Below are 24,159 nucleotides of genomic sequence, written 5' to 3'. Positions count from 1 at the left end.
ACTCAGACGCTAGCGCCCCGAGGGGCGGAGCGAAGCAGTACCCGCCCCCTGGCGGCCGAGGCCAATCAGCGTGGGCGTTGAGCCGGCCAATTAGCGCGTGCAGGGGAAGGCCTGCCAATGAGCTCGGGGCTGCTCGGGAGGCGGAGCTCCGAGCGCGACCGGGAGGGCTACGCGGCGGCCGCAGCCATGGGCTCTGGGCCTGCGGGGGCGCGGTGGGGGTGCGAGGACCTGCGGGGCCGGGCGGGAGAGACGGCTGCCGGGACCCGCCCTAGACACTGAGCCGCGGTGGGATCCCCGCTGGCTCTGCGAGGCCCTGCGAGCGCCAGGGAGGCGCCTCGACGGAGCGGGGCAGCCCCCGGCCACTTCAGGGGGGCCCGCTTCGCCGCCCGGGCGGTCGAGAGGGCCTTGGGGGCACATCTCGGGGTGCGGTGACCCGCCTGGCGCATTTCGGGGGTCGGGGCGCGTTTGCCAGGGGACATCTGGAGCCCGGCCCTGCTTCTGTCGGGCTCCAGGGTACCCCTGGATGGCTGCGCTGTGCCCTCGCCGGCCGCCCGGGCGCCGCAGCGGCTGAGTTCGCCGGGATCGCCGGGCCGCCGCCGCCCTTGCCACCCGCTGCATGCTCGGCGCCCGGGTCGCGGCCCACCTGGACGCACTGGGCCCCCTGGTCCCCTACGTGCCGCCGCCGCTGCTGCCCTCTATGTTCTACGTGGGCCTGTTCTTCGTCAATGTGCTGATCCTGTACTACGCCTTCCTCATGGAGTACATCGTTCTCAACGTGGGCCTCGTCTTCCTGCCCGAGGACATGGACCAGGCGCTCGTGGACCTCGGCGTGCTCTCCGACCCCGGCTCGGGCCTTTACGATGCTGACTCGGAGCTCGACGTCTTTGATGGGTACTTGGAGTAGGGTCTCGACTGCCGTTCCCCTCTTCCCTCCACGATCCGCAACCCACTCCCTGGACCAGCCGCCCAGATCATACCGCCGCAGCTGGTTGGGGGCACCATCTGGACGGGGATGGTTCCCCAGGAGGAGACCCTCCCCTGCCTCCGAGGCCTGTAAGTGCCCTCTCTGAACAGGATGAGGGCGGGTTGGGGCGCTGGCAAGGGAGAGGGAGGCATCCCCAGGCCGGATACACACCCCTCCTTCAGGCTTCTCCTCTGTTCACCTCCTCCAGGTCTAACTGGATGCCAGGAATGGCCAGACTCCTCTTAAGCCCTTCGTTTGGGCTGGAAAGCTTCCCCCAGCAAAGGGGACAGCTGGTGAAAAGGAAGGGGACCCCGAGAGTAAGTTACATTTGGGGTAGCCCTGTGACTTACACCCCAAAGCTTATGGAAAAAGCCTTCGCTCCCAAATCCATTTGAGGCAGAGCTGTCAGCTCCTCCCCCATCCTCATCCTGGCTTGATGATGACCTTGGCTTTTGGGGGATTCTTGCTCGTCCCAGAAGGATAAAGATTTAGGGGTGTCAGAAGACACAGGGAGCCAGGCATGAATCACCTTTGTACTGTGGCCCTTGGGGTGGCTGGGTGGGGATTAAGTGCAGGGGCTCCAGGCCAAGGCTGTGAGAGGAGAAATCGCAAGCAAAGAAGCCCGTACTTCCTTTTGGCCTTGGGTTTGCTGTTTTGGAGTCAGGTTTCAGGGTGCCCCAGCTCATCAGTTCTGCAGCTCAGAACTGCAGGGGCTGCCAGTTTTGTAGGCTCCCTTCATAGAACAGGCAGGCAGGGAGCTGGTGCTAGGGCTCACTTTGTCTGCAGTGTTTGCAAGCACTCAGGGGGCTCTTAGGTCCTCGGGAGAAGGGACCACAGGGTCATTGCACTGAGATGGTCGAGTCCTGTCTTTGGGGCTGTGACGAGGGAGCTTTGCATCCAGCATCCAGCCCACTGTGTATGTGAGAGGTAGGGAAATGAAGGTCCAGGAAGGAGTAAGACTTGGTCATAGTCACAAGGAAGAGAGGCAGCTGGACTCAATGAGAGAGAACACATGAGCCAGACAAGCTGTCAGGCAGCCGCCAGGTCTGGTGAGGGTCACAGGGCAGGCAGGAATGCCTTGGCTCAGCCCCTGAGGCTGGACAATAGTGGAGTGTCACTGGGCACAGGGTCTAAGTGGCAATGAAGAGGGGATGCTGAGATATGGTGGGCAAGGGCTCCTTTAGGAAAATGGACACTAATGCCATTCACCCCAAGCGGGCTGAGTCCACCCGCCTCCTGCATTGCCTGGCTTTGCCAAGACAACCACAGGCAGAGGGTGTCTTAGTTCAGGCTGCACTAACAGAACACCATAGGCTGGGGGACTTAAACATTTACTTCTTACTGTTCTTATAAGGGCACTAATCCCATCCATGAAGGCTCTGCCTTCATGACCTAATCACCTCCCTAAGGCCTCACCCCACAATACCATCATTTGGGATCAGGGTTTCGACATACGAAGTTTGAGGAGACACAAACATTGAGTCCGTTGCAGATGGTGGTACAGGGTGGGGTAGGACCTACTGACAGCATAGCTGGGGGCAGAGGGCTCTCCTAATGGGTTCACAGTGAGATTTCTTTGAAGAAAGCGTCAGTTGAGCTCAGTAAGATCTTAGCAAGAACCAAGTGCCAGGGGGAGTGTGTGCCAGGTGCTCTGCACACCTCCCCTGCCTGCCTGCCTGCCATCCATCCGTCCACTCTTTTACAGAACAAATGCTTGTTTGTTCAGTACAGTGCCTGGTGAGTGAACACAGTGAACAAGACAGACCCATCCTTGGCCCTTTGGCACTTGGTGAGGAAGACTAGTAGGAACCGAAACAAGAGAATCAGATTTTTTCAGAACTATGAAGGCAGGCAAGAAGGACATGAGCTTCCCTGTTGTGTTCACTGCCATGTCCTCAGCACTTAAAACTGTGCCTGGCATCTAGTAGATGGTCTCTGTAGGTGTAGACATGGAGTGAAACAGAAGTGAAACGGTAGAATAGAGATGGTGGGCTGCTTTAGCTGAGGGGTCAGAGAAAGCCTCTCTAAGGAGATGATGCTTTTGAGCTGAGCCTTAATTTGATAGAAGGATCTGGAGAAAAGCAGTCCAGGCTGAGGGAACCAGTAGTGCTAAGACCTTCAGGTGAGAGAGAGTTGATTTTTCCAGCAACCAAAAGGAGGCCCGTGTGGCTGGAGAACAGCCCCAGGAGAGGTCAGTGAGGTGGCTGGGAGTCATACCGTGGAGGACCTGGAAGGCCATAGCCAAGAGCAGTGGAAAGCCATTGGAAGGGTCTAGGCAGGAGATGACACAATCCCATTCCCATTTTGCAAAAATGACTCTGGCAATTGTGGACAGAATGAGCTGAGGGGTAAGAGGGGAAGCAGGGCCACCACCTCGGATGCTGTTAGTTGTCCAGGCCGGAGGTGACAGAGGCTTGGATGAGGGGAGTTTAGTGAAGATAGAGAAACATGAACAGACTGAGAACAACTCTCGAAAGTAGAACCTATGGAATCCATTCAAAATCTGTACTGAGCATTGATTCTATCGCACTCCTGGGTGTAGGCCCTTTGCACATGCACTCTCTCATTCAACAGACTTTGACCGTGCCTGCTCTTCTTCCAGGCCATGTGCTAAGGCCCTGCGATCCCAAGATAAATCCCTGTCTCCAAGCTAAGCATTTGACTTTGAAGCAGCGTAACTTGGTGAAGAACGTCTTATTTTATCTCTTTACCACATCAACAGAAACACTTCCCCTTCCAAATGAAAACATTGGCATATTCTGAACTAAAAACTGAATCCCAAATGCTTCGACATATTTTGCAGCAAACGCTGTTTAAGCAGAAACACCAGGAAGTATCTCTCAGGGACACCCTTGCAAAGCTCTCGGGGCGTCAGGGCCTGACCCTGGGAAGTGGGGAGGCCTGGAGAAGTGGTGGAAGCCATGCACAGCCTTCCTTCCTCCCCACCCTCAAATCCAAGTGAAGGAGGCCTTGCCCTCAAGTGCCGAGGAAGCTCAGAACCCCAGGGTATGAGAGGGGTGGCTAGCAGCAGGGAAGCCGCCAGGAAAGGCCTCAAGATGATCTGACCGAGCCTCATCTCCAGGCCCCTTTCCATAGGCAGGGGAACGCCGGTAGTCAGTCCTGCTCTTTCTCAGCCATTCTCCTGTGGTCACATGTGTTCCCCACACGCCAATCCAGGAAACAGTGACTAAGGGCGTGGAGCATGTCACGCAGTGGGGCCCAGGATGAATCTCAAGATGAACAGGTGCACCCACTTTTGCTGCCGCTTTTTTTTTCTCTTATGTGTGGACCCACATAATTCAGTTCCTCAAACATTTGCTGAGCACCTACTTGAGGAGGCAGTATTAGGGTCATGGTTAAGAGCCAGGGCCCTGGGTTCACATCCCAGGGTAGCTGTGACCTTGGGCATGCTGCTTAACCTCCCTGTACTTTGGTTTCCTCTTCTAGAAGATGGAAATAATGAAAATCTCCCTTGTTGTGAGGATTAAGTGATATATACATAAAGCACTTAGACCTCCTTGTATGTAGTAAGAGATGTATTAATATTAACCACTCATATTCATAGTCAGATACAATGGAAAGCGTGTTATACCCATGCCCTTGCGAATGTACAAACCTGCACCTGTACTCGTGCAAGAATATTTGTATCCCATGAGCAGAAGAGGATAGGCTGCCTGAGTGTCAGGGAGGTCCAGGTCTAGCCTAGCTGGGGGAGACTTCCCACTCTGCCTTCCCAGCCCCAGGACCCTTAGGAGACCTTTCTTGCTGCCCTGTGGTCCCCAAGGCACCAGAACCCTGGAGAGCTGGTTCTGTGGTTTTCCTAGGGTGTTAATTGTTGCCCAGGAGCAGGGAATGGGGAATCGGGAGCTCCCTCCTTCCCAGAAGAAAGGGCCGCAGTGGCTGGCTTGGGAGCCAGGGAGAGTCCTCATGTCCCAGCAGTTCTGGTGCAGAGGCAGCTCAGTTGGATTATTCATCCTGGTTCCTAATGAAAGTGAAAGCTGCTGGTACCTGCCAGCCCTCTCTTGGCACACAGCGAGCTGAAAATGCAGAGACTGGAGAACATTGCCACCAGAGTCGGCTTGTCCTGGTGCAGCTCAGATTTGGAACTGAGGGTTATCAGACGCATTGGTCTATCTTATTCCAGGATTTCCTAGGCTTCAGTTATCTCCCAACTAGGAACCACAGCTGCTTCTTCCTAACCTGGTCCCTCCTTGCCAATTTGTGGCCTGTGCTATCAGCAGAACGCCTGTGCTGGACATATAGCTGCCCAGGTCAGAAACCCAAACCTTCCGCAGGGACACAGTCAGATTCAAGTTATGGGAGATCCCACAGCCAGGGGTCAGGGCGGATGCAGGAAACCAGGCCAGGAAGCTGTGGCTGTCATCTAAGCAAGAGACAGACAATGGTGACACAGGGAGGCAAGTATACCCCCAGGCCTGGCCACCTCTCCAGCTCTGCTCCTGACATGAGGCTCACCTAGAAGGTCCTTGGCCACAGGGTACATTGGTGCCAGCTGCGTCTTCAGACAGGAGAAAATCCCAGTATGTGTCTCAAGACAGTGAGATGTCAAGGGCCCCGCTCTCTTAGCCCCGAATTATACAAACTGGAGATTTCAGCCAAGAAACAGGCAGGGTCTGCCCCACTTACAGCTCATGTGTCTGTTTTGCTGAACTAAGAAAGTGAGGGCTTCTCTCAATTTGGATATTCATATTTCTGGTTTATCTGCTAGCTTTCCTCCCAGAACTTTTGAAAGCATACTCTGCTTTTGGGAAACCTAAGATCACAATAAAAGTGGCAGATCTCTTTATCCCCGTCTCACAAATAAACAGAGGCACAGAATGGGGAAGTGGAGGCCGAGGGAATAAAGCCAAGTAAGACTGCCAGCCCGGTTCCCTGGCCACAGCACTGAGGGTTTGAGGGGTGCCTCCAGTGAGGGCTCCCCATCCCCGACCTTGGAACACCAGCTCATAGTTTCTGCCAGGCCTGTTTCATACGCACTCTTGCAACTTTTTCCTGAATTAAAAACAAACAAACAAACAAACAAAAACCTCTGTTATGAAATAATTTCACACTTACAGAAAAGTTGCAAGAGCACGAAGAATGCCCACCCAAATTCACCAGTTGCACCAATTAGCCCTTTGCTCACGTACACATGCATGCACTTCCCTCTGTATATGCATGCCTGTGTATATGCACACACGTGTATATGTGTAATTTTCATAAGCATTTGAAAATGAGTTCATTATGCACGTTTACTCCTAAATAATTCAGTGTTTATTTCCTTAGAACAAGGACAAATTTGCATAACCACAGTAGGGTTGTGAAAATCAGCAAATCTAATATTGATACACTATACAATCCTATGACCAATCTCATCTACAACTTTATTCAAATTTTATGGAGGCTGAGGTGGAAGGATCACTTGAGTTTGAAACCAGCCTGGGCAACATAGTGGGACCCTGTCTCTACAAAAAGTAGGAAAAAAAAAAATAGTGAGGTGTTGTGGTACATGCCCATAGTCCCAGTTACTCGGAAGGCTCAGGCAGGAGGATCGCTTGAGTCCGGGAGTTCAAGGCTGCAGCAAGTTATTATTGCACCACTGCACTCCAGCCTGGGCGACTGAGCAAGACCCTGTCTCAAAAAGAAAAAAAAAAAAATTGTCCCAATAGTGTCCCTTAACAATAAAAAGGGGAGAGTTGAGGTCCAGGATGCAATCCCAGATGAGCTTTTGCATTAATTTCGAGCCTTCTTCAGTCTGGATCAGCTCCTCAGTCTGTCTTTATCTCTTGTGACATTGACATATTAGAAGAGTACAACGCTGGTGTTTTGTAAACTGTCTGTCAATTTGGGTTTGTCTGATGGTTATACTCGAGATTAGATTCAGATGAGGCATTCTTGGCAGGAATATTGCAGAAGTGAGTGTGTGTCTTCAGTGCATCTTATCGAGAGGCACATGTCATCTGTTCCCTTTCTGGCGATGTTAACTTTGATCAGTTGGTGAAGGTGGTGTCTGCCAGGTCTCTCTGCTGTTAAGTTACTATTATTCCCTTTATAATTTGCAGTTTAAGATGAAATACACTAGTTTTAGTGCTTCATCTGTAAAACTACTTTTTTATGTGAATTTATTTTTTAAAAAATGTCTGTCACTAAAGAGAAAATCATCATCATTTGGCATGGATAAAAACACTAACTGCCAAAGTCATTAACTTTTGGCCAAATACCAAAGCCAGCTAAAGACACAGGGCCTTGGCCTGCTCTCTTTGTTAAAAAGAGATTAACAACTGTCAGGTGATAAACATAAGATATACCAGCACCAAACTGAACTTTCTCCTCTAAATAATCATAACGATTGACCAAAAACTGAAAAGCAAATTGCTTGCTCACTATATGTGATTCCTTGTTACTTAGGGTCACCTCCGTGTAACCTCTAAAATTGTTGCTGACATGCTTTGCAGTTGGACACATTTTGGTTTAAATCCCAGCTCCACCAACACCTCAGACTTCATCTTCTAAGCCTCGGTTTCCTTCTCTGTAAAACAGGGATAATAGCAGCACCTGCCTAAGGGCTTGTGCAAATTAGATTGGGATAGTGAATGATGTATAGTCGGTGCTTGCTTAATGAATGACGTGGTCAGTGTCAATGGCGTGTCAGACCCTGAAGGGGCTCTAGCCCAGGAAGCCTTCCCTCTTTCCTTGGGTGCCCTTCCTCCTGAGGACTGGTTACCAAGGAGGGTGTGTCTGTGTGGGCACCCTTTGAAGTAGCCCAAGGGCGGTGATAATTGGTACCCAGTGAGTTCCCAGATGATGCTGGTGCCCTCACAGCTGCCATTCCAGGCCCCAAGCTTGGAGTGGCGGGGAACTCCCTCCAGGGTAAGGCTTCATTCCTGGGAGTCCCTCCTGGCAAGGGGCTTGGCTGGGTGGTTAAAAATAACTGCCTCTCCCACATCTCCATCACTTGCCCCAAGCATCACCCTGTGAAGCTGCCAAGGAGCGTTCCATTAGACAAGGGAGGAAACTGAGGCTTGCAGAAGTTCGATGACTCACCTCAGATACCCATCTATGAGATGGCAGCATTGGGCTCCTGGCCACACTGTCCTGATGCTTCCCCCAGTGAGGTGGTCTGCTGGAGGCGTCCCAGGGCGGCAGTGAATACACAGCAGCAGATCAGATCGGCTTTCAGGGCCCTGACACCCCCTGAATACCTACTGCTTTGCCCTTTTGACTGACACCAGGCTCAGTTGTACAGGCCAAGGGTATCAATCTAGACTTCCTGGTTCCATTTTCATTGTATTTTTAGCATTGCCTTCTGTGTATGACAAATTCTACTGCTTTGGGTGTTATATAGTGACATAAATGATCTTATTAAAAAATTGGAATTTAAAAAGTACGTTGGTTTAAAATACTAAGTATATAATAGTCCAGGTGGTTCTTGGATGTGGCAGGACCTGGAGGAAGGCACTAGGCAAGTGCTGCCCTTCCAGAGGCCTCAGGGAGTCTTGGGTGTGATGAGCTGGAGGCACATGGTAGACCAGGCATCTTCACAAAGCCCGCTGCTGATCAGCTTTGGCAGCCAACGTGCAAATCTGAAGTCAGGTTTGAGAAAGTGGCCATCATTTCTCTGTGATGTTGGCTTTCCTCAGGGACATGGACCTGTGCAGAGACAGGCAACTTCTCCTTTGCTGTCTGTCTCCTTCCAGCCACCAGGAGATGGCCAGACCCCAGCCATGCCTTCATCCAGAGATAAGGTAGAGACCCTCCTGCTACATAGCCTGTCATCAGCGTGGAGTATCAGAATGGCTGCGTGAGTAGGGGAGGGTGACATCTGTCTTTAGCCACTTTAATTGATTGTTTGGTACATGGAGAAAGGAATGAGCAATGGGTTTCTAGAAGGCAAGGTCTTTGAAGGAGGAAAAGTGATGCTGCTTTCAGAAGGCCCCCAGCCTTGAGAAGGTTCCCTGCCAGTATTGGTTTCTACCTGGGAACAGGTGGGGCTAAGGAGGGAAGGAACCACCACGTACTGATGCCTCATGTGTGCTGGGTATTGTCAGGCACTCCATGGACACAAACAGCCCAATGCGGTGGGCACTGTCCCCTTTTCCAGATGAGGAAACTGGCCCAGAGAGGGTGGGTGACTTGTCTGAGGTCACACAGCCAGGAAGGGGCAGAACCACAATCAGTGCAGACAGGCTAAATGCAGATCTCACACCCTTTGCCCTGAGGAGCAGGACAGCAGGCAGCTGAACTCCAGGAAAGAATCCCCTTCTACCACTTTCAGAGCCTAGCCCACCAGTGCCCGTAAAACGCCAGGGCCATCTTCTTACTTAAGCCACATCCTGAACCAGGCAGCTTCTCTGCAGAGTTATTGAGCTAAGACATTGCTTCACGAAGGGGATCTAGTACCCAACTGTCATTCTGACTACAGAAACCAGCCAGCCAGCCACGTCCTCTGTCCAGCTCTGAGGAATGGCTGGAATGAAAGGTTACAGTTTCAGAAAGGGGGAAAAAATCTAGTGGCTGATAACTTGTCTGCTGTGCTCTAATGATGTCAGAAGGTTGTAGAACCTGCTGCCCTGGGTTCTATAAGCTGCAGCTCTGGGGTGCTTTTCAGCCTGGGGCTCTTGATGCCTTAGAACAAACTTGTTCAATCAGCCGTGCGGCCTGTAGGCTGCATACAGCTCAGGACGCCTTTGACTGTGGCCCAACACAGATTCATAAACTTTCTTAAAATGTTATGAGATTTTAGCCTGGCCAACATGGTGAAACCCCATCTCTACTAAAAATACATAAATTAGCCAGGCATGGTGGCATGTGCCTGTAGTCCCAGCTACTCAGGAGGCTGAGGCACGAGAATTACTTGAACCTGGAACTGCAGTGAGCCAAGATCATGCCACTGCACTCCAGCCTGGGTGACAAAGCAAGACCCTGTCTCAAAAAAAAAAAAAAAAAAAGGAAAAAAAAAAGAACTTTTTTTTGGTTTATTTGTGTTTTGTTTTTGTTTTGCGATTTTTTTTTTTTTTTTTTAGCTCATGAGCTATCATTAGTGTATTTTATATGTGGCCCAAGACAGTTCTTCCATTGTGGCCCAGGGAAGCCAAAAGATTGGATACCCCTGTCTTAGAGAAAAGGGATGAACCTGCAGTGCCGAGTGGTTTCCGCTTTGGGGTCAGGCCACGGGGGTTCAAATCCTGGCTCTGCCATTTATGAGCTGTGTGGCCTTGCATAGCTTGCTTAACCTCTCTGAGCTCCATGTGAAATGCAGGGATAATGGTCCTACTTGGCCCTACCTCCTAGAGTTGTTTTTGAGGAATAAGTGAGTTAAGACATGAGTTAGAGTAGTGCAAGGTGAACACGAAGTAAATGCTTCATAAATGTCAAGTGTCACAATTTTCATTTAGGGTTTGCCAAGGCTGCCATTGCAAGACACAGGATCGGAGGGGTTGATCTCTAATAGCCAAAGTGGGTGACAGATGAGAATTGAACTGTGTCCCAGAACATCCTCCAGCCCTACATATAGAAGCCTGGGGTCACCTCCCTGTCCTCGACTCACTGTGTGACTTCAGGCAGAGGTCACCACCCTCTCTGGGCCCTTTCATTCTCTGCTATGGACTGAGTGGGACCAGCTTGGATCAAAGCCCTCAAACCTCATACAACACTGTCAGCAGCTTTTCCTGTATCTGCCTGTTACCTGAACTATTAACAGTTTTCTTTAAATTGGCTCCTTTTAAAGTGAAATGTTTTGAAAAAAGAAACTTTTGTGTTTTTTGGAGACAGAGTCTCACTCTGTCACCTAGGCTATAGTGCAGTGGCATGATCTCAGCTCACTGCAACCTCCGCCTCCCTAGCTCAAGCTATTGTCCTGCCTCAGCCTCCCGAGTAGCTGGGACTACAGGCGACTGCCACCATGCCTGGCTAATTTTGTATTTTTGTTTGTTTGTTTTTAGTAGAGACGGGGTTTCGCCATGTTGGCCAGACTAGTCTTGACCTCAATTCACCATGTTGGCCAGGCTGGTCTCAAACTCCTGACCTCAGTTCGCCATGTTGGCCAGGCTGGTCTCAAACTCCTGACCTCAATTCGCCATGTTGGCCAGGCTGGCCTCAAACTCCTGACCTCAAGTGATCTACCCACCTTAGCCTCCCAAAGTGTTGGGATTACAGGCGCGAGCCACTTTGAAAACAAAAACTATATTACTACCAGAAATGGAAACTTGGCATCATTTGCTATAAATAGAAGGTAACCCTACAGATAAACACAATGAAAACAGGAGTGTTAGTAAATTCTACGTGTAGCCCATTCAGACTGGAGATCTGCACACAAGAGGGCAGCTACAGCCAGACTAGCGCCTGGCTGAGACTGTTGGGGATGCTGTTTGTGGTCACAGGATTGGGAGAGGAGTGAGGTCCTCACCGCATAATTCCATCTTCTCTTTGTTTGTTTTTTTCTGAGACAGGGTCTCTGTCATACAGGCTGGGTGCAGGGGTACAGTCATAGTTCACTGCAGCCTTGAACTGCTGGGCTCACACAATCCTCCTGCCTCAGCCTTCCAAGTAGCTGAGACTACACCATGCCTGGCTAATTTTCAAATTTTTTATAGAGACAGAGTCTCACTGTGTTGCCCAGGCTGGTCTCAAACTCCTGGCCTCAAGTGATCCTCCCACCCCAGCCTCCCAAAGTGCTGGGATTACAAGCATGAACCACTCTATCCAGCTGATTCCATGTTCTCTAACACCCCATCCACACAAATCTGAGATGGGCTCAAGGATGACCACAGGCCTTGGAGATCTCTGCATTGAGCATCTGTGCGGCTGAATCTGAGTAAAGGATTCCGCTTCAGGCTGCTGGCCAGCAGGTGTCTCAGGAGCAGGCTGGTGGAGGGCAGCTATGGGAAGACATTAGCTCTGCCTGCACTTACAGCCGGGGGACCAAGCAGGCTCTGGAGGCAGAGAAAGGCCTCAGCAAAGAAGGGCAGGTCGACCTGCAAGGAAGAGTGAGTGGAGGGAATGGGGCGAGGCACCCACAGCCTCTGCTAAGGTCTCATGGCACTTAGCAGGGTCCTCAGCCTCTGCTAAGAGCTCAGGAAATGGTACCTGCTCTCATTCAGACCGTTTCCATCGTTATTACCAAGCCAGTGCCAGCTTTGCCTCTCATAGCTGTGCGTTTTTAGGCAGGTTATTTGGCTTCTCTGAACCTCAATTTCTTATCCTATAAAATGATAAGAATCTCAGTTTCTTATCTTATACGATGCATGGGTCTCAATGGAAACAGTTCCGCCCCCTTAGGTCAACCTTGGAAATAGGGTAGGAGGGCATTTTTAGTTGTTCCAGTGGCCAGGGGTGCTACTGGCATTTAGTGGCCTGGAGCCAGGGATGCTGCTAAATACTCAGTGCCCAGAACAGCCACCCCACATCCAAGAATTGTCCTACCCCAAATGTCAATAGCACCCTGTCAAACAACAATACATGTCACATGTTTAACACACAAGTTCTGCGAGATGTTCAGTGAAGTTTGTGGAAGGGATAGTGAGCTGGCAGATGAGACTTGGAATCAGAGCAGGGCTTGAGGGGGCTGCAGAGTGGTTGGGCATGGGAACACGAGGTGCTGCAGAGACACTGGCACACAGCTAGGCACACAGAGAGGCAGTGGGAAATGGGGACGTGCCAGGGGGCCAGGCCACGGAGATGATGCTGCATCCTGGAAGAAAGAGCCAAGTGGGGCTGCTGAGTAACTTGGCTGTGGCTAGTGCCTTCCTGTAGGTTGCAAAGCATTTTTCCGGGCAAGGTGGGATGTGTTGCCAAGCCCTGCCCACTACCCAGCGCTGGCTCAGCTGGCCCAGAGCTGCAAGTCAGCCCTCAGACCCTGGGTGACTCCTGAGCAGGCTGCACCAGCATCCCCCTCCTCCCTCCCAATAAACAGGACAGTCCTTCCTCTCCCGTGTGACATTGTGCTGGTTCTCCAGCCCAGGGTCTCTGAGAAATTAGGCAAATTCATTAAAAAGGGTTTTATATTTGCAGAAAGACATTTTCAGCCTGAGTCTGGGGCTCCCAGTGGTTCCCTAAATTTGAGGGATAGAGGAAGGCTTCCCTGCCCCATCCCAAACCTCCCGAGCCTGGTGGATTGGTCCCTGTCCCCAGTCAACCTGGTGGCAGGGTGGGGCTTCCATGCTAGTAACCCCCCTTTTTCCTTCTTGTTAGGCCTGCTCCCCTCAAAAGCTTCGTGCCAACAGAGAGGTTCCTGTTTGGACCCAGGAGAGTGGAAGAGAGATTGGGACTGACTGCTGAGGTTGGGAAGGCACCTGCTCCCAGAGAAGGGGGAACGCAAGGGGCGTCCCAAGACCTCATCTGCCTGCAGCGTCACACCGATGGCCTGGCCTTGGCTTCTGATTATTTGCAACTGCGATGGATGTTTACAGGAACCCAGCCAGAGTTTGCCTCCCTGCACTTCATCCCGGAGCGCACCTGCTTCCCCCACTTCACCTTCAGAGAGGACACTTCAAACTGCGGACACACACAAAAGCGACTCCCAGCTCCGTTTGATGTGAGTTGAGCCTTCAGGCCAGCTGGGTTTAGCCCGAGGCTGGTCTTAGATGCAGCGACTGTTTCAGGGAGTGACTCAGAAGAAAAAGAAGCTAAGGAAGCTGTTGGGGGGCTGAGGGTGGGATTCTCGCTTCTTCATTTCAGGTTACTCATTCTTCAGCAAGTTGGCAAAACAGACATCATGCTGGTGAGTGCCACGTTACTCCCCCGGCTGGAAATGCTTTTCTGAAAGTATGAGTGTTGTGCCTACTTAATTCTGATAAACCTGTTTAAGCAATACTTAGGAGGCTGACTTCTTTGGATTAAAACAATGTATGCAACTCCAACCCCTGGGGCCCTGCCTTTTTTTTTTTTTAACTTTGAGATTCGGGAAAGGAGTTCTAGGCAGAACCTTGTGGCTGACAAACAGCAGAACATCAGGGCCTCCCAAGTTGGAGATCCAGTGGGGTTCAGAGAGTCTGCCCCAGTCGGGCTGGCGTGAAAGTCCCAGGCTGGCCCTCCCCACTCCACAAGCCAGGGACAGCGTTTGGGGTGTGGTGGGAAAAGCCTGAAGGCCAAGCTGGAAACCAGGCCTGAATCCCATAGAAGTGGGCATGGATATCCCCTGTGCCAGGCACATGGTAGACCTTCATTAAAGATAGGGGGGAAGGGCTTGGCACGGTGGCTCATACCTGTAATCCCAGCACTTTGGGAGGCCGAGGCGGGCAGATCACTTGAGGTCAGGAGTTTGAGACCAGCCTGGCCACCATGGTGAAACCCCATCTCTACTAAAAATACAAAAAAATTAGCCAGGTGTAGTGGCGCACACCTATAGTCCCAGCTACTCGGGAGGCTGAGGCAGGAGAATTGCTTGAACCCAGGGAGGCAGAGGTTGCAGTGAGTTGAGATCACGCCACTGCACTCTAGCCTGGGCAACAGAGCAAGAGAAGGATTAAATGAGTGGAATTGGGTCAGCTTGTAGTTTCACGGAATACTAGTAGTAATTCTCTCCAGTTTGCAGAGCACTTGATTTCAAAGCACCTTCACATACACACCAAGTGAAGCAGGGTACAAATGACTGACCCCTTTCTACAGGTGAGGAGACTGAGGTGTGGGAGAGTACAGGCGGCAGAACTCTCGCGGGAGACAGTTGTAGCACCACTTGCCCTCATGTGATGCTAAAGAAAGAAAAGCTACGAAATCTGAAAAGAAGACATTTGAGAGGCCCAAGGAAAAAGGTGAGCGTGAGGAGGGAGACATTTGCATGCAGAGAGAGGCCTGAGAGGAAGAGTGACCATTTGGAAGGTGCGCGGACTTACAGTCCACTGGACGTGGAATTGCACCATCATGCCCTGATTCCTCCAAGCAGCGCTTTACTACCTGACAAATGGGGTTCAGGGGCACTTCCAGCACACTGTGCCTTTGCCTGCAGAGAGGTCCTCCAAAGAAGTCAGAAGTCCATTCCTTTGTAGGAGTGTGACTATAAGTATTGCTTAGATCTGTGACACGGGGTCAGTAATTTATCCACATCTTATGATGACTGTGCATTAACTACAAAAAGGTGCCCCTCTGGGTTAAAAGGCTCCACACCAGGACTCCCAGCTTGGCAAGCAGAACCCAGACTGGTTTGCAGCCCCCATGTTCCCCCTTGTCCAGGTGCCTTTGTGCAGTGTACAGACTGGCCAACCTCACCTGGCAGCCCTGTCCAGAGTTTTTTTAATTTGCTAAAATATAAGACTCACCAGGGCAGGAACATCTTATTCATGACTGTGCACTCAGTACGTATTTGTAGAATGAATGAAACAGGTGAGGATTATTTGTTCATTTTATGTTATTGAGCACCTATTATACACAGGCGCCTTGCTGGGTGCAGAGGGCACAACAGTGTACAAAGCAAGATGTTTCCCGCCCTCCTGGAGCTCATGTCCTAGGACAAGAGCAGACTGCATAAATAAGTGAAAAAGATAAACTAGTGATGGGGTTGCAGAGTGGGGCAAGTCCTGAAGGATGAGAAATCGGCCATATGGAGAGCTGGGAGGAACATTCCAGCCAGAGGCAAGAATGAAACACAGATATATGTAATAATGACAGCCAAGATGTTATTGAGCCTAATTCTCAACCTATTAGCTCACCACACCTTCACATAATCCTATAAAAAAGGTGCTGTGGTTATGCTCATTTTACAAATGAGGAGACTGAGGCACAGAGAACTAGCTTGCATAAGTAAGTGGTAAGGAGGGCGTTGAGCCCAGGCAACATTGTTCTAGACTCTCTGCCATTCGCCCCTAGACTCTTATCCCTCTTGGGTAGGAGTTTAGCACAGTGTCTGGCACACAGTTGTCACTTATTGAGCTAATACTTTCTGAGCACTTTGAATTTCCCTTGCACTGTGATAAGGGCTTTGCATGTATCAGCTCATTAAATAAACAGTAGTGGCTGGGTGCGGTGGCTCACACCTGTAATCCCAGCACTTTGGGAGGCCAAGGCAGGCAGATTACCTGAGGTCAGGAGTTTGAGATCAGCCTGGCCAACATGGTGAAATTCCAGCTCTACTAAAAATACAAAAATTAGCCAGGCGTGGTGGTGCATGCCTGTAATCCCAGCTACTTGGAAGGCTGAGGTGGGAGAATCTCTTGAACCCAGGAGGCAGAGGTTGCAGTGAGCCGAGATCACGCCACCGCACTCCAGTGTGGGCAACAAGAGTGAAAACTCTGTCTCAAAAAAATAAAATAAAATAATAATAAACAGTAGCTATCATTAACAAATCGTTACTGTGAATAACTGCAGGCTCTGACCTCATTTCATCATCACACAGACCAAAAGCAGTGGTTCAGACCAAAAACCTGGCACACGGCACAGTGGATGATCAGAGCACACCTCAGTGCTCACTCCTGTAGCTCCACACACAGGAGGCCCATGGCCTCTGTAGAGTCTACAAGTGCAGGGATCCCTTGCAGGGTGACACCTGAGCTATTTACAAGCTGAACCTGGATGGCAGCACCTGATACCCTTTGCAGCTGGTTCGAGGCAGGAGGTGCTTGCCTGTCTGCAAAGATCATCAACCATGAAGCCAAGTCTGGATCCCTCAGACTCTCTTGACACCCAACTCTCACTTGCTGGGGAGACGAGCAGAGCTTGGGAATCAGGCTGATCCTGTGGGCTTTGGGGCTGGTGAGCTAGAGCTGAACAGGCAGCTCCCACTGCCACCAGGAGTAAGCTAAGCTGTCTTGAATTGGGGCTTCTGAGCAGACTATGCCCGAGTGAAAAGCAACAGTCGTACCGGCAGCTCCCTGGGTAGAAAGCGGAGCTGCCAAGTCCCTTTCCGGCTCACTGCAGCCAAGGTGGGACTCCATCTCCGCTAAAAACCAGCTCACTCCCAGAACAGAGCTGTGTGTCAGAGGCAGAGGCAAACATTCCCCTTGGTACAGCTTTTGGTGCTTCAACCTTTCTCATCCCCAAACAATGAATTTTCCACTGAATTATAGGAAGCCACAAAGAAAAGTCCTCTCAGAAAAGAGGACTTGAGCCAAGGTGGGCTGTGGTGTGTGCGCGTGTGTGTGTGTATGTGTGTGTACATGCACACACGTGCATGTGCATATGTGGTGAAAGGAGGGTGGGTAGGAGAGTAGCAATCCTTGTCACACTGGCCAACAAAATATGGCAGAAGTAGGCTGGGTGCGGTGGTTCACACCTGTAATCCTAGCACTTTGGGAGGCTGAGGCAGGAGAATCACTTGAGGCCAGGAGTTCAAGACCTGCCTGGGCAACATAGTGAGACCCTGGCTCTACAAAAATAAAACTAAAGATTAGCTGGGCTTGGTGAGTCACCCCTATATTCCCAGCCATTCGGGAGGCTGAGGTGGGAGGATCACTTGAGCCCAGGATGTTGAGGCTGCAGTGAGCCGTGATCATACCACTGCATTCCAGACTGGGCGACAGAGCAAGACCCTGCCTCATATATATATATATGTGTGGCAGAAGTAATACTGTGTGACTTCTCGGGCTAGGTTATGAAAAGTGGTCTCTCTCTATCCCCTCCTCTCTCTCTTTTTCTCTCTCTTTTTGGGACACCGTCCAACCTAGCCACCATGCTATGAGGAAGCCCAACTAGCCCACATGGAGGGGTCCCAGCCAACTATTCCTTAGTGGAACCGAGGCCCCCAGCCAACAGCCAGCATTGCCTTGCAGACATACAGGAGAACGAGTCTTCAGGTGACCACAGCCCAACCCTCAAGCTGCCCCACCTGACACAGAGTAGGACAGAAGGAGCTGTCCCCGCTGAGCCTTGCTCAAATGACAGATATGTGAGCAGAATAAATGTGAGTGTTGTTTTAAGCCACTATGATTTGGGGTGGCTTGTTACATATTAGATAACCAGAGCAGTGGGTACCCCAAAATGGTAACAGGGTATGAACTCAAACCCTGGACCTGCCTGTGACGTTAAAGAGACATTTATAATGTAGTGAAAAAAGACACAGGAAATGAAGTTGTGCTTCCAGTCTGTTCCCCTCTCACCGCCCCATTAGTGTCCCATTAGCTGTTTCCCTGCTGAGGGCCAGTGCATCTGGCCAGGCCTAGCTTTGGCCTTGGCCAACAAAGTCAGTGCATTGAGTCCCACAGACAAAAGCAGCTGCCACAGAAGCCCAGCCTGTTGTAATCTGGGGAATTAGCAGGCTGGGAGTTGCCCATCAGTGTCTTCTGAGTGCCCGGTGTGCCCTGTCAAGGTATCTGGTCGGAGAGCAGGCTGGAGAAGTACTTTCTCTGTGGCCGGGTGCCGTGGCTCACGCCTGTAATCCCACCACTTTGGGAGGCTGAGGTGGGCGGATCACCTGAGTTCAAGAGTTTGAGACCAGCCTGGCCAACATGGCAAAACCCTGTCTCTACTAAAAATTAAAAAATTAGCCAGACGTGATGGTGGGTGCCTGTAGTCCCAGCTACTCGGGAGGCTGAAGCAGGAGAATCGCTTGAACCCAAGAGGCGGAGGTTGCGGTGAGCCCACATCGCACCACTGCATTCCAGCCTGGGTAACAGTGAGACTCTGTCTAAAAATAAAAAAAAAAGAAGTACTTTCTCCCCAGCGTGGCAGGGGACTGGGCAGGCAGAATGGGGCTGCCTCTGTCACTCGCTCTGGCCTGGCCGTGGCTGTCCGCAATGTCCTTCAGAGAAGGCCTCAGGGCTCCTGGGTGGACCGCAGCTGCCACCAGGCATCCACCCAACTGGGCGCTAAAGGAACCTGGAGCTGGGCCTGTGTCTGTTAGCAGAGCAAGACGTGGTTCATTCCACAGCCAGGCAGGGGCCAACCCTGAACCAGCAGGGGCCAGGTGCCAGGATGCTGAGGCTCAGGGGATACAGCCTGGAGAAGAGCTGTGTCCACAAGTACCTAGTTCAAGGTCCAGCGTGGTTAGTGTCCTCAGAGAACAGGCTGTAGAGGGAGGAGCCAGGAGAGGGGGTTTAGCCAGGACACTCTAGGAGGGGCAGCTTGACACCTGGGAAGGGTGCTATCGAGATGGGGGGATGGGAGGGGCAGTGGGAATGCAGCACAGTGCGGGGAGCACAGGGCTGGGGGACAGCGATCTTCATAGTGAGGGGCAGGAGACTTGTCAAGCAAGTTCATCTGAGACAAACCCAGAGCATCAGGGCAGCCACCAAGCCAAAACAGCAGCTGGGAAGGCGTGGAGTCCCCAAAGGAAGCTCTTCCAAGCGCTGAGGCTGTGGGATGTGGATGGCCAACTTTCCTGTCCTCTGGTCTCTAAGCCTGACCACAGGGACCAAGCTCGCAAAGCCTGGAGGACAGCTCCACCGAGCCCAGGCTGGAGATGGGGGGAACGTCTCTGATGACGCATGCGTCCAAGGGTGGTGGCCCAGCCCCACCTGTGTCCCGCCCACATTTTATTAATGCCACCTTCCCAAGGACACTGCCCCCAACCCACTGCGGCTCTCCCCTCCCAAGCCCACCCTGGTTACCCTGTCCAGAGCACAGCTGGGATCATCTCAGGCTGATCCGTGAATCCTGTTGTTGCAGGTGTTCCTGGACACTGAATGGGATGGTGGGCGTCCACATCCTGCAAGCGGGGATGGGACACAGGGCCAAGTTAGAGGAGAGAGGGCGGCCTGGGGCCCCAATGACAGCTGCCCCCAAATCCCTCCTTCCACCCAGCCTAGAACCTTGGGGACTTTTCCCCTGGCAAGATACCGACCGCTGTGGGTCATGGGGAAAAGGAGAAGCCTAGGAGGCCCGAGATACCTTTATGGTTCTGCAGCTGACTTGCTGTGTGACCCCAGAAAGGTTAGTTAACTGCTCTGTGCTTTATTTTCCTCATCTGTGAGATGGGTCTTGTAAGACCCACCCTGTGCGTCTTAGAAGAGGTGAGTGATTGTGGAGATAAAAGTGCTTTGAAAGAATATAAAGTAACCAGTATTGGACATCATGGTGACTTAATAAAATATAAACTTGAACCATATGAAATTGCCAATTTTACAGGTCAAAAATGGGTGGATGTCAGCAATTTCATATGGTTCAGCCTAAGATAGCATTTATTGAGCATTTTTGTGTGCCAGCTACTGTTGTTATAAGAGCTTTATAGGGCTTGATTAGTTTAAGCCTCACAAAACCTCTTGGGTGGATATTATTACCATCCCCACTTTACAGATGAAGAAGCTGAGGCCAGAGGGGGAAGTGTCTGCTCACCCAGGGTTGCAGATTGGTGAAGGGAAGAGCATGATTTGAGCTCTGGGGTCACACTGGGCCACACGCCTGGGGAGTGAGTTGTTCTCCACCCACCAGGGTTGCCTGGACTTACGCCAGCGTCTCCACATGAGGACACCTCCGAAGGCTGGCAGCGAGCTGCTGGGCCCCGGCAGCCGTGAACTTGTTGTACTGGACACTGGCAAGAGAAACTCACCTTGGGGCTTGGCCCTTGGGACTCCCCAGCTCCAGACCAAGGCCACCCCCACATCCAGCTCTTCCAGGACACCAGAGAGAGACCCTCAGTGTCTCCCACCCCGGGCTGAGCCACCCATCGCCCAGACTCCCACACTCACTCCATCACCCGGAGGGACACCATGTCCGGAAGCACACGAGCCAGGCTCTCGGCTCCCACGTCGCAGATGCAGTTATTGTACAAGCTGTCGGAAACAGAGGCCAGGGGGAGGGATTGGAGGCCCGTGCATGGTCAGCCTTCCAGAAGCCAGCACCCCTAGATTCCAGAAAAAGCCTGGTCCCACCATCCCTGGGGGAAGGAACCAATATTTATTGCACAACAGAGCGTGGCATTGTGCCAAGTGCTTACATAGACCATTGGGATGGTTCCCATTTTCCAGATATGAAAATAGAGGCTAGGAATGAATAAGTGACTTGCTCAGAGTTTCTTTCCCCAGGTCCCACTAGTCCTCTTGTTCAGGGCTGTGGTGATTGCTTCTAGGGTCTCGGTGTCCCCTGCAGCCTGGAGGTCAGCCCCATGGGAGTCAACACCTACTGGGATTATTGCCCCATTTTAAAGACAGGCAAACCGAGACCGAGAGAGTTGAGACCACTTCTCTGTGGTCAAACAGTGAGCCCAGGAAAACAGCAGGACTAAAAGGAAGTCATTTCTTGCCTTACTGTGTGGAAACTCTCAGGAGAACAACTTCCCAAGTTCAAATCCCAGCTGTGCCTCTTACTGCCTATGTGACCTTGGGCAAGCTACTCAACTCTTCTGAGACTCAGTTTGCCCATCTGTAAAATGGGCATGATAGAGTCATTGTGGGGAGGAGTAAATGAATCAATGCTGGTATAACATTTAGAATATGCCTTGGTGCCTAGAATGAACTAAATGTTAGCTATGGTTCTGACTATCTCACGGGAACATTGGTTGAGGGTCACATGAGTTAACATAGAGGGCGTGACCAGCACTGGGGGCAGGAAGAGAAAAAGCCAGTCACTGGGCCAGCTCCAGTTTCTGCGGTGTATTCACAACCAGCATTAGTAGCAGTGAAAATAGAATGATGAGTGTCACTGATGCCAACTTCGGCTGTTTACTCGACACCAAGCAGCCTTTTAACAGGCCAGGTGCAGTATGATTTCAGGGCCATGACTTTGCCGTGATTCAGCCTTAGAGCTCCCTTGCAGGGCTGCATATAAAAGCAGCAGGTGCAGTGGCTCACGCCTATAATCCTAACACTTTGGGAGGCCGAGGCAGGTGGATCACCTAAGGTCAGGAGTTTGAGACCAGCCTGACCAACATGGTGAAACCCCGTCTCTACTAAAAATACAAAATTAGCCGGGTGTGATGGCACATGCCTATAATCCCAGCTACTCGGGAGGCTGAGGCAGGAGAATTGCTTGAACCCTGGAGGCAGAGTTGCAGTGAACTGAGATTGCACTCCAGCCTTGGCAATAACAAAACTGTCTCGAAAAAAAAGAAAAAAAATGAAAGCAGCAGGTTTACACTGCTGCCAAGTGGATTCAGGCTAAATAAACTCATATCACAGGTCGGCCGGTACCAGTGCAGAAACTAGATGGGGGTTTTGCAATCTGTGAACGCTGGAGACCCTTCCTCCACCCCACAGGGAGAGTAATCTGACCATATTTCATCGATGCCGAGACATACATGTCACCATTTGAATATCACTGAGATCAGGATGTGTCTTATAACCAATAGCGTGTCACAGTTTGCATTTTGGCCTTATATTGGGGTCTTACAATGGATGGCATCTTAGATTCCATGAAATATGATGTTTCTTAAAGGGTAAATCAGGCTGGGCATGGTGGCTCACACCCGTAATCCCAGCACTTTGGAAGGCTGAGGTGGGTGGATCACTTGGGCCCAGGATTTCAAGACCAGTCTCGGCCACATGGCGAAACCCTGTCTCTCCTGAAAACACAAAAATAGCCTGGTGTGGTGGAGGGCGTCTGTAATCCCAGCTACTTGGGAGGCTGAGGCATGAGAATCACTTGAACCCAGGAGGCAGTGCTTGCAGTGAGCTGAGATCATGCCAATGCACCTTAGCCTGGGTGATAAAGTGAGACTTGGTCTCAAAAAGAAAAGAAAGTGTAAATCAGATCAAGTGTCACCTTCCCGAGCCCACCTACTTTTCCATTCACACTGAAAAAACTGCAAATACCTCTTGTGACCCACAAGGGCCTCCCTGTGTGATCTGGATCCCCCTGACCTTGCCTACCTCCACCATTGCCCAGCCTCTGTCCCTCATTCACTACACACAGCCACAGCGGCCCTTCTGACCCTCAAAACCCAGCCCCTTTTCCCACTTAGGGCCTTTGCACCTGCTCTTCTTTCTTCCTAGAGTCCTTTTCCCCTAGAGCTTCCCACAGAAGAATCATCTCCCCAGAAGTCCTGTACCCTCCTGGGGCTTGTTAGTTTCCTTCCCAGCGTGAATCACTGTTTTACAATATTTTATTTATGTATGTGCCTAATTCCTACTATGCAAAGAAACTCAAAAGCAAGAACGACATCTCTCTAGTTCATATTTGTATCTCTAGTTTTTAGCACAACTATGAACCAGACAGATTCTATTTTTGCTTTTGAGTTTCTTTGCATAGCAAGAAGTAAGCACCTACATAAATAAAATATTGTAAAACAGTGATAGTGCTGGGAAGAAATTAATAAGTCTCAGGAGGGTACAGGACCCAGTTACTTGGGAGGCTGAGGTGGGTGGTTCGCTTGAGTCCAGGTAGTCGAGGCTGTAGTGAGCCATCATTGCACCCCTGCACTACAGCCTGGGTGAGACCCCATCTCCAAATAAATAAATAAATAAATAAATAAATAAAGGTGGCCGGGCATGGTGGCTCACGCCTGTAATCCTAGTACTCACTTTGGGAGGCCGAGGCGGGTGGATCACCTGAGATCAGGAGCTTGAGACCAGCCTGGCCAACATGGCGAAACCCCGTCTCTACTAAAAATATAAAAACTAGCTGGACGTGGTGGTGGGTGCCTATAATCCCAGCTACTCGGAACAATGAGGCAGGAGAATCACTTGAACCTGGGGGGCAGAAGTTGCAGTGAGCTGAGATCACACCACTTCACTCCAGCCTGGGTGACAGAGCGAGACTCCATCTCAAAAACAAAAATTAAAAAAATTAAAAATAAATAAATAATAAGGGACCAAATGCCATCTTTCCTGGGAATCTGACTCTGGCTGTCCGCAGTAAGTGAAGAGCTCTGGCAAAGAGGAGAGCAGTTTCTCCCAGTCTGTCGAGTGAGAAGAGCTGGTAATGCTGAGTTGGATGACTGAGGCTCTGGTCCAAGCTCAGTCCTCTGATTATCTCTGGGACCACACCAGGGCCTGGCTGGAAGTCACTCAAAAGCAGGAGGTGCTATGCCAAGGCCTACCAGAAGGTGGCAGTGAAACAGTGACCGGCATGTAAGTGATAAGGCCGGCAAAAGCTGCCGTGCGTGGTTAGCCTTCCAGAAGCCACCACCCCTAGGTTCCAGAAAAAGCCTGGTCCCGCCATCCCTGGGGGAAAAGGACCAATATTTATTGCACAACACAACCTGGCATTGTGACAAGTGCTTACATAGACCATTAGGATGGTTCCCATTTTCCAGGTAAGAAAACAGGGGCTAGGAATGAATAAGTGACTTGCCCAGAGTTTCTTTCCCCAGGTCCTGCTAATCCTTTTGTTCAGGGCTGTGGTGATTGCTTCTAGGGTCTCAGTGTCCCCTGCAGCCAGCACGGTATGGGTTCCCT

The 24,159-nt window shown here is 51.1% G+C and overlaps 2 protein-coding genes across 16 annotated transcripts in view; one reads left to right on the top strand and one right to left on the bottom strand.

Moving 5' to 3' along the window:
• Positions 1-146: 146 nt before the first annotated feature.
• LOC100443937 (uncharacterized) overlaps positions 147-24,159 on the top strand; it is a 43,721-nt gene continuing 19,708 nt past the window's right edge. Inside the window, exons 1-7 of one of the 13 annotated variants that reach the window (XM_054533469.2) lie at positions 701-1,053; positions 1,173-1,281; positions 8,605-8,765; positions 13,154-13,496; positions 13,640-13,682; positions 14,570-14,712; positions 17,662-18,569. In XM_054533469.2, the coding sequence (XP_054389444.1) occupies positions 1,013-1,053; positions 1,173-1,281; positions 8,605-8,765; positions 13,154-13,496; positions 13,640-13,682; positions 14,570-14,712; positions 17,662-17,721 (900 nt within the window). In that variant the 5' untranslated portion in view covers positions 701-1,012 and the 3' untranslated portion in view covers positions 17,722-18,569. Of the gene's footprint in view, positions 1,054-1,172; positions 1,282-8,604; positions 8,766-13,153; positions 13,822-14,569; positions 16,256-17,556; positions 18,570-24,159 lie in introns of those variants that run through there. The other 12 variants (XM_054533467.2, XM_054533465.2, XM_054533464.2 and 9 more) reach the window with 12 other exon arrangements.
• Positions 17,909-24,159, bottom strand: part of CIITA (class II major histocompatibility complex transactivator) — a 48,589-nt gene continuing 42,338 nt past the window's right edge. For all 3 annotated transcript variants that reach the window (XM_024233566.3, XM_009250460.4, XM_024233565.3), the window contains exons 17-20: positions 20,515-20,598; positions 20,274-20,357; positions 19,438-19,535; positions 17,909-18,895 (exon numbers count right to left, since the gene is read on the bottom strand). In XM_024233566.3, coding sequence (XP_024089334.1) covers positions 19,460-19,535; positions 20,274-20,357; positions 20,515-20,598 — 244 coding nt within the window. In that variant the 3' untranslated portion in view covers positions 17,909-18,895; positions 19,438-19,459. The remainder of the gene's footprint in view (positions 18,896-19,437; positions 19,536-20,273; positions 20,358-20,514; positions 20,599-24,159) is intronic.

This window comes from Pongo abelii, chromosome 18, assembly GCF_028885655.2.
Source record: "Pongo abelii isolate AG06213 chromosome 18, NHGRI_mPonAbe1-v2.0_pri, whole genome shotgun sequence".
Classification (NCBI taxonomy): Eukaryota; Metazoa; Chordata; class Mammalia; order Primates; family Hominidae; genus Pongo; species Pongo abelii.
This window is presented reverse-complemented; position numbering and strand designations above follow the sequence as displayed.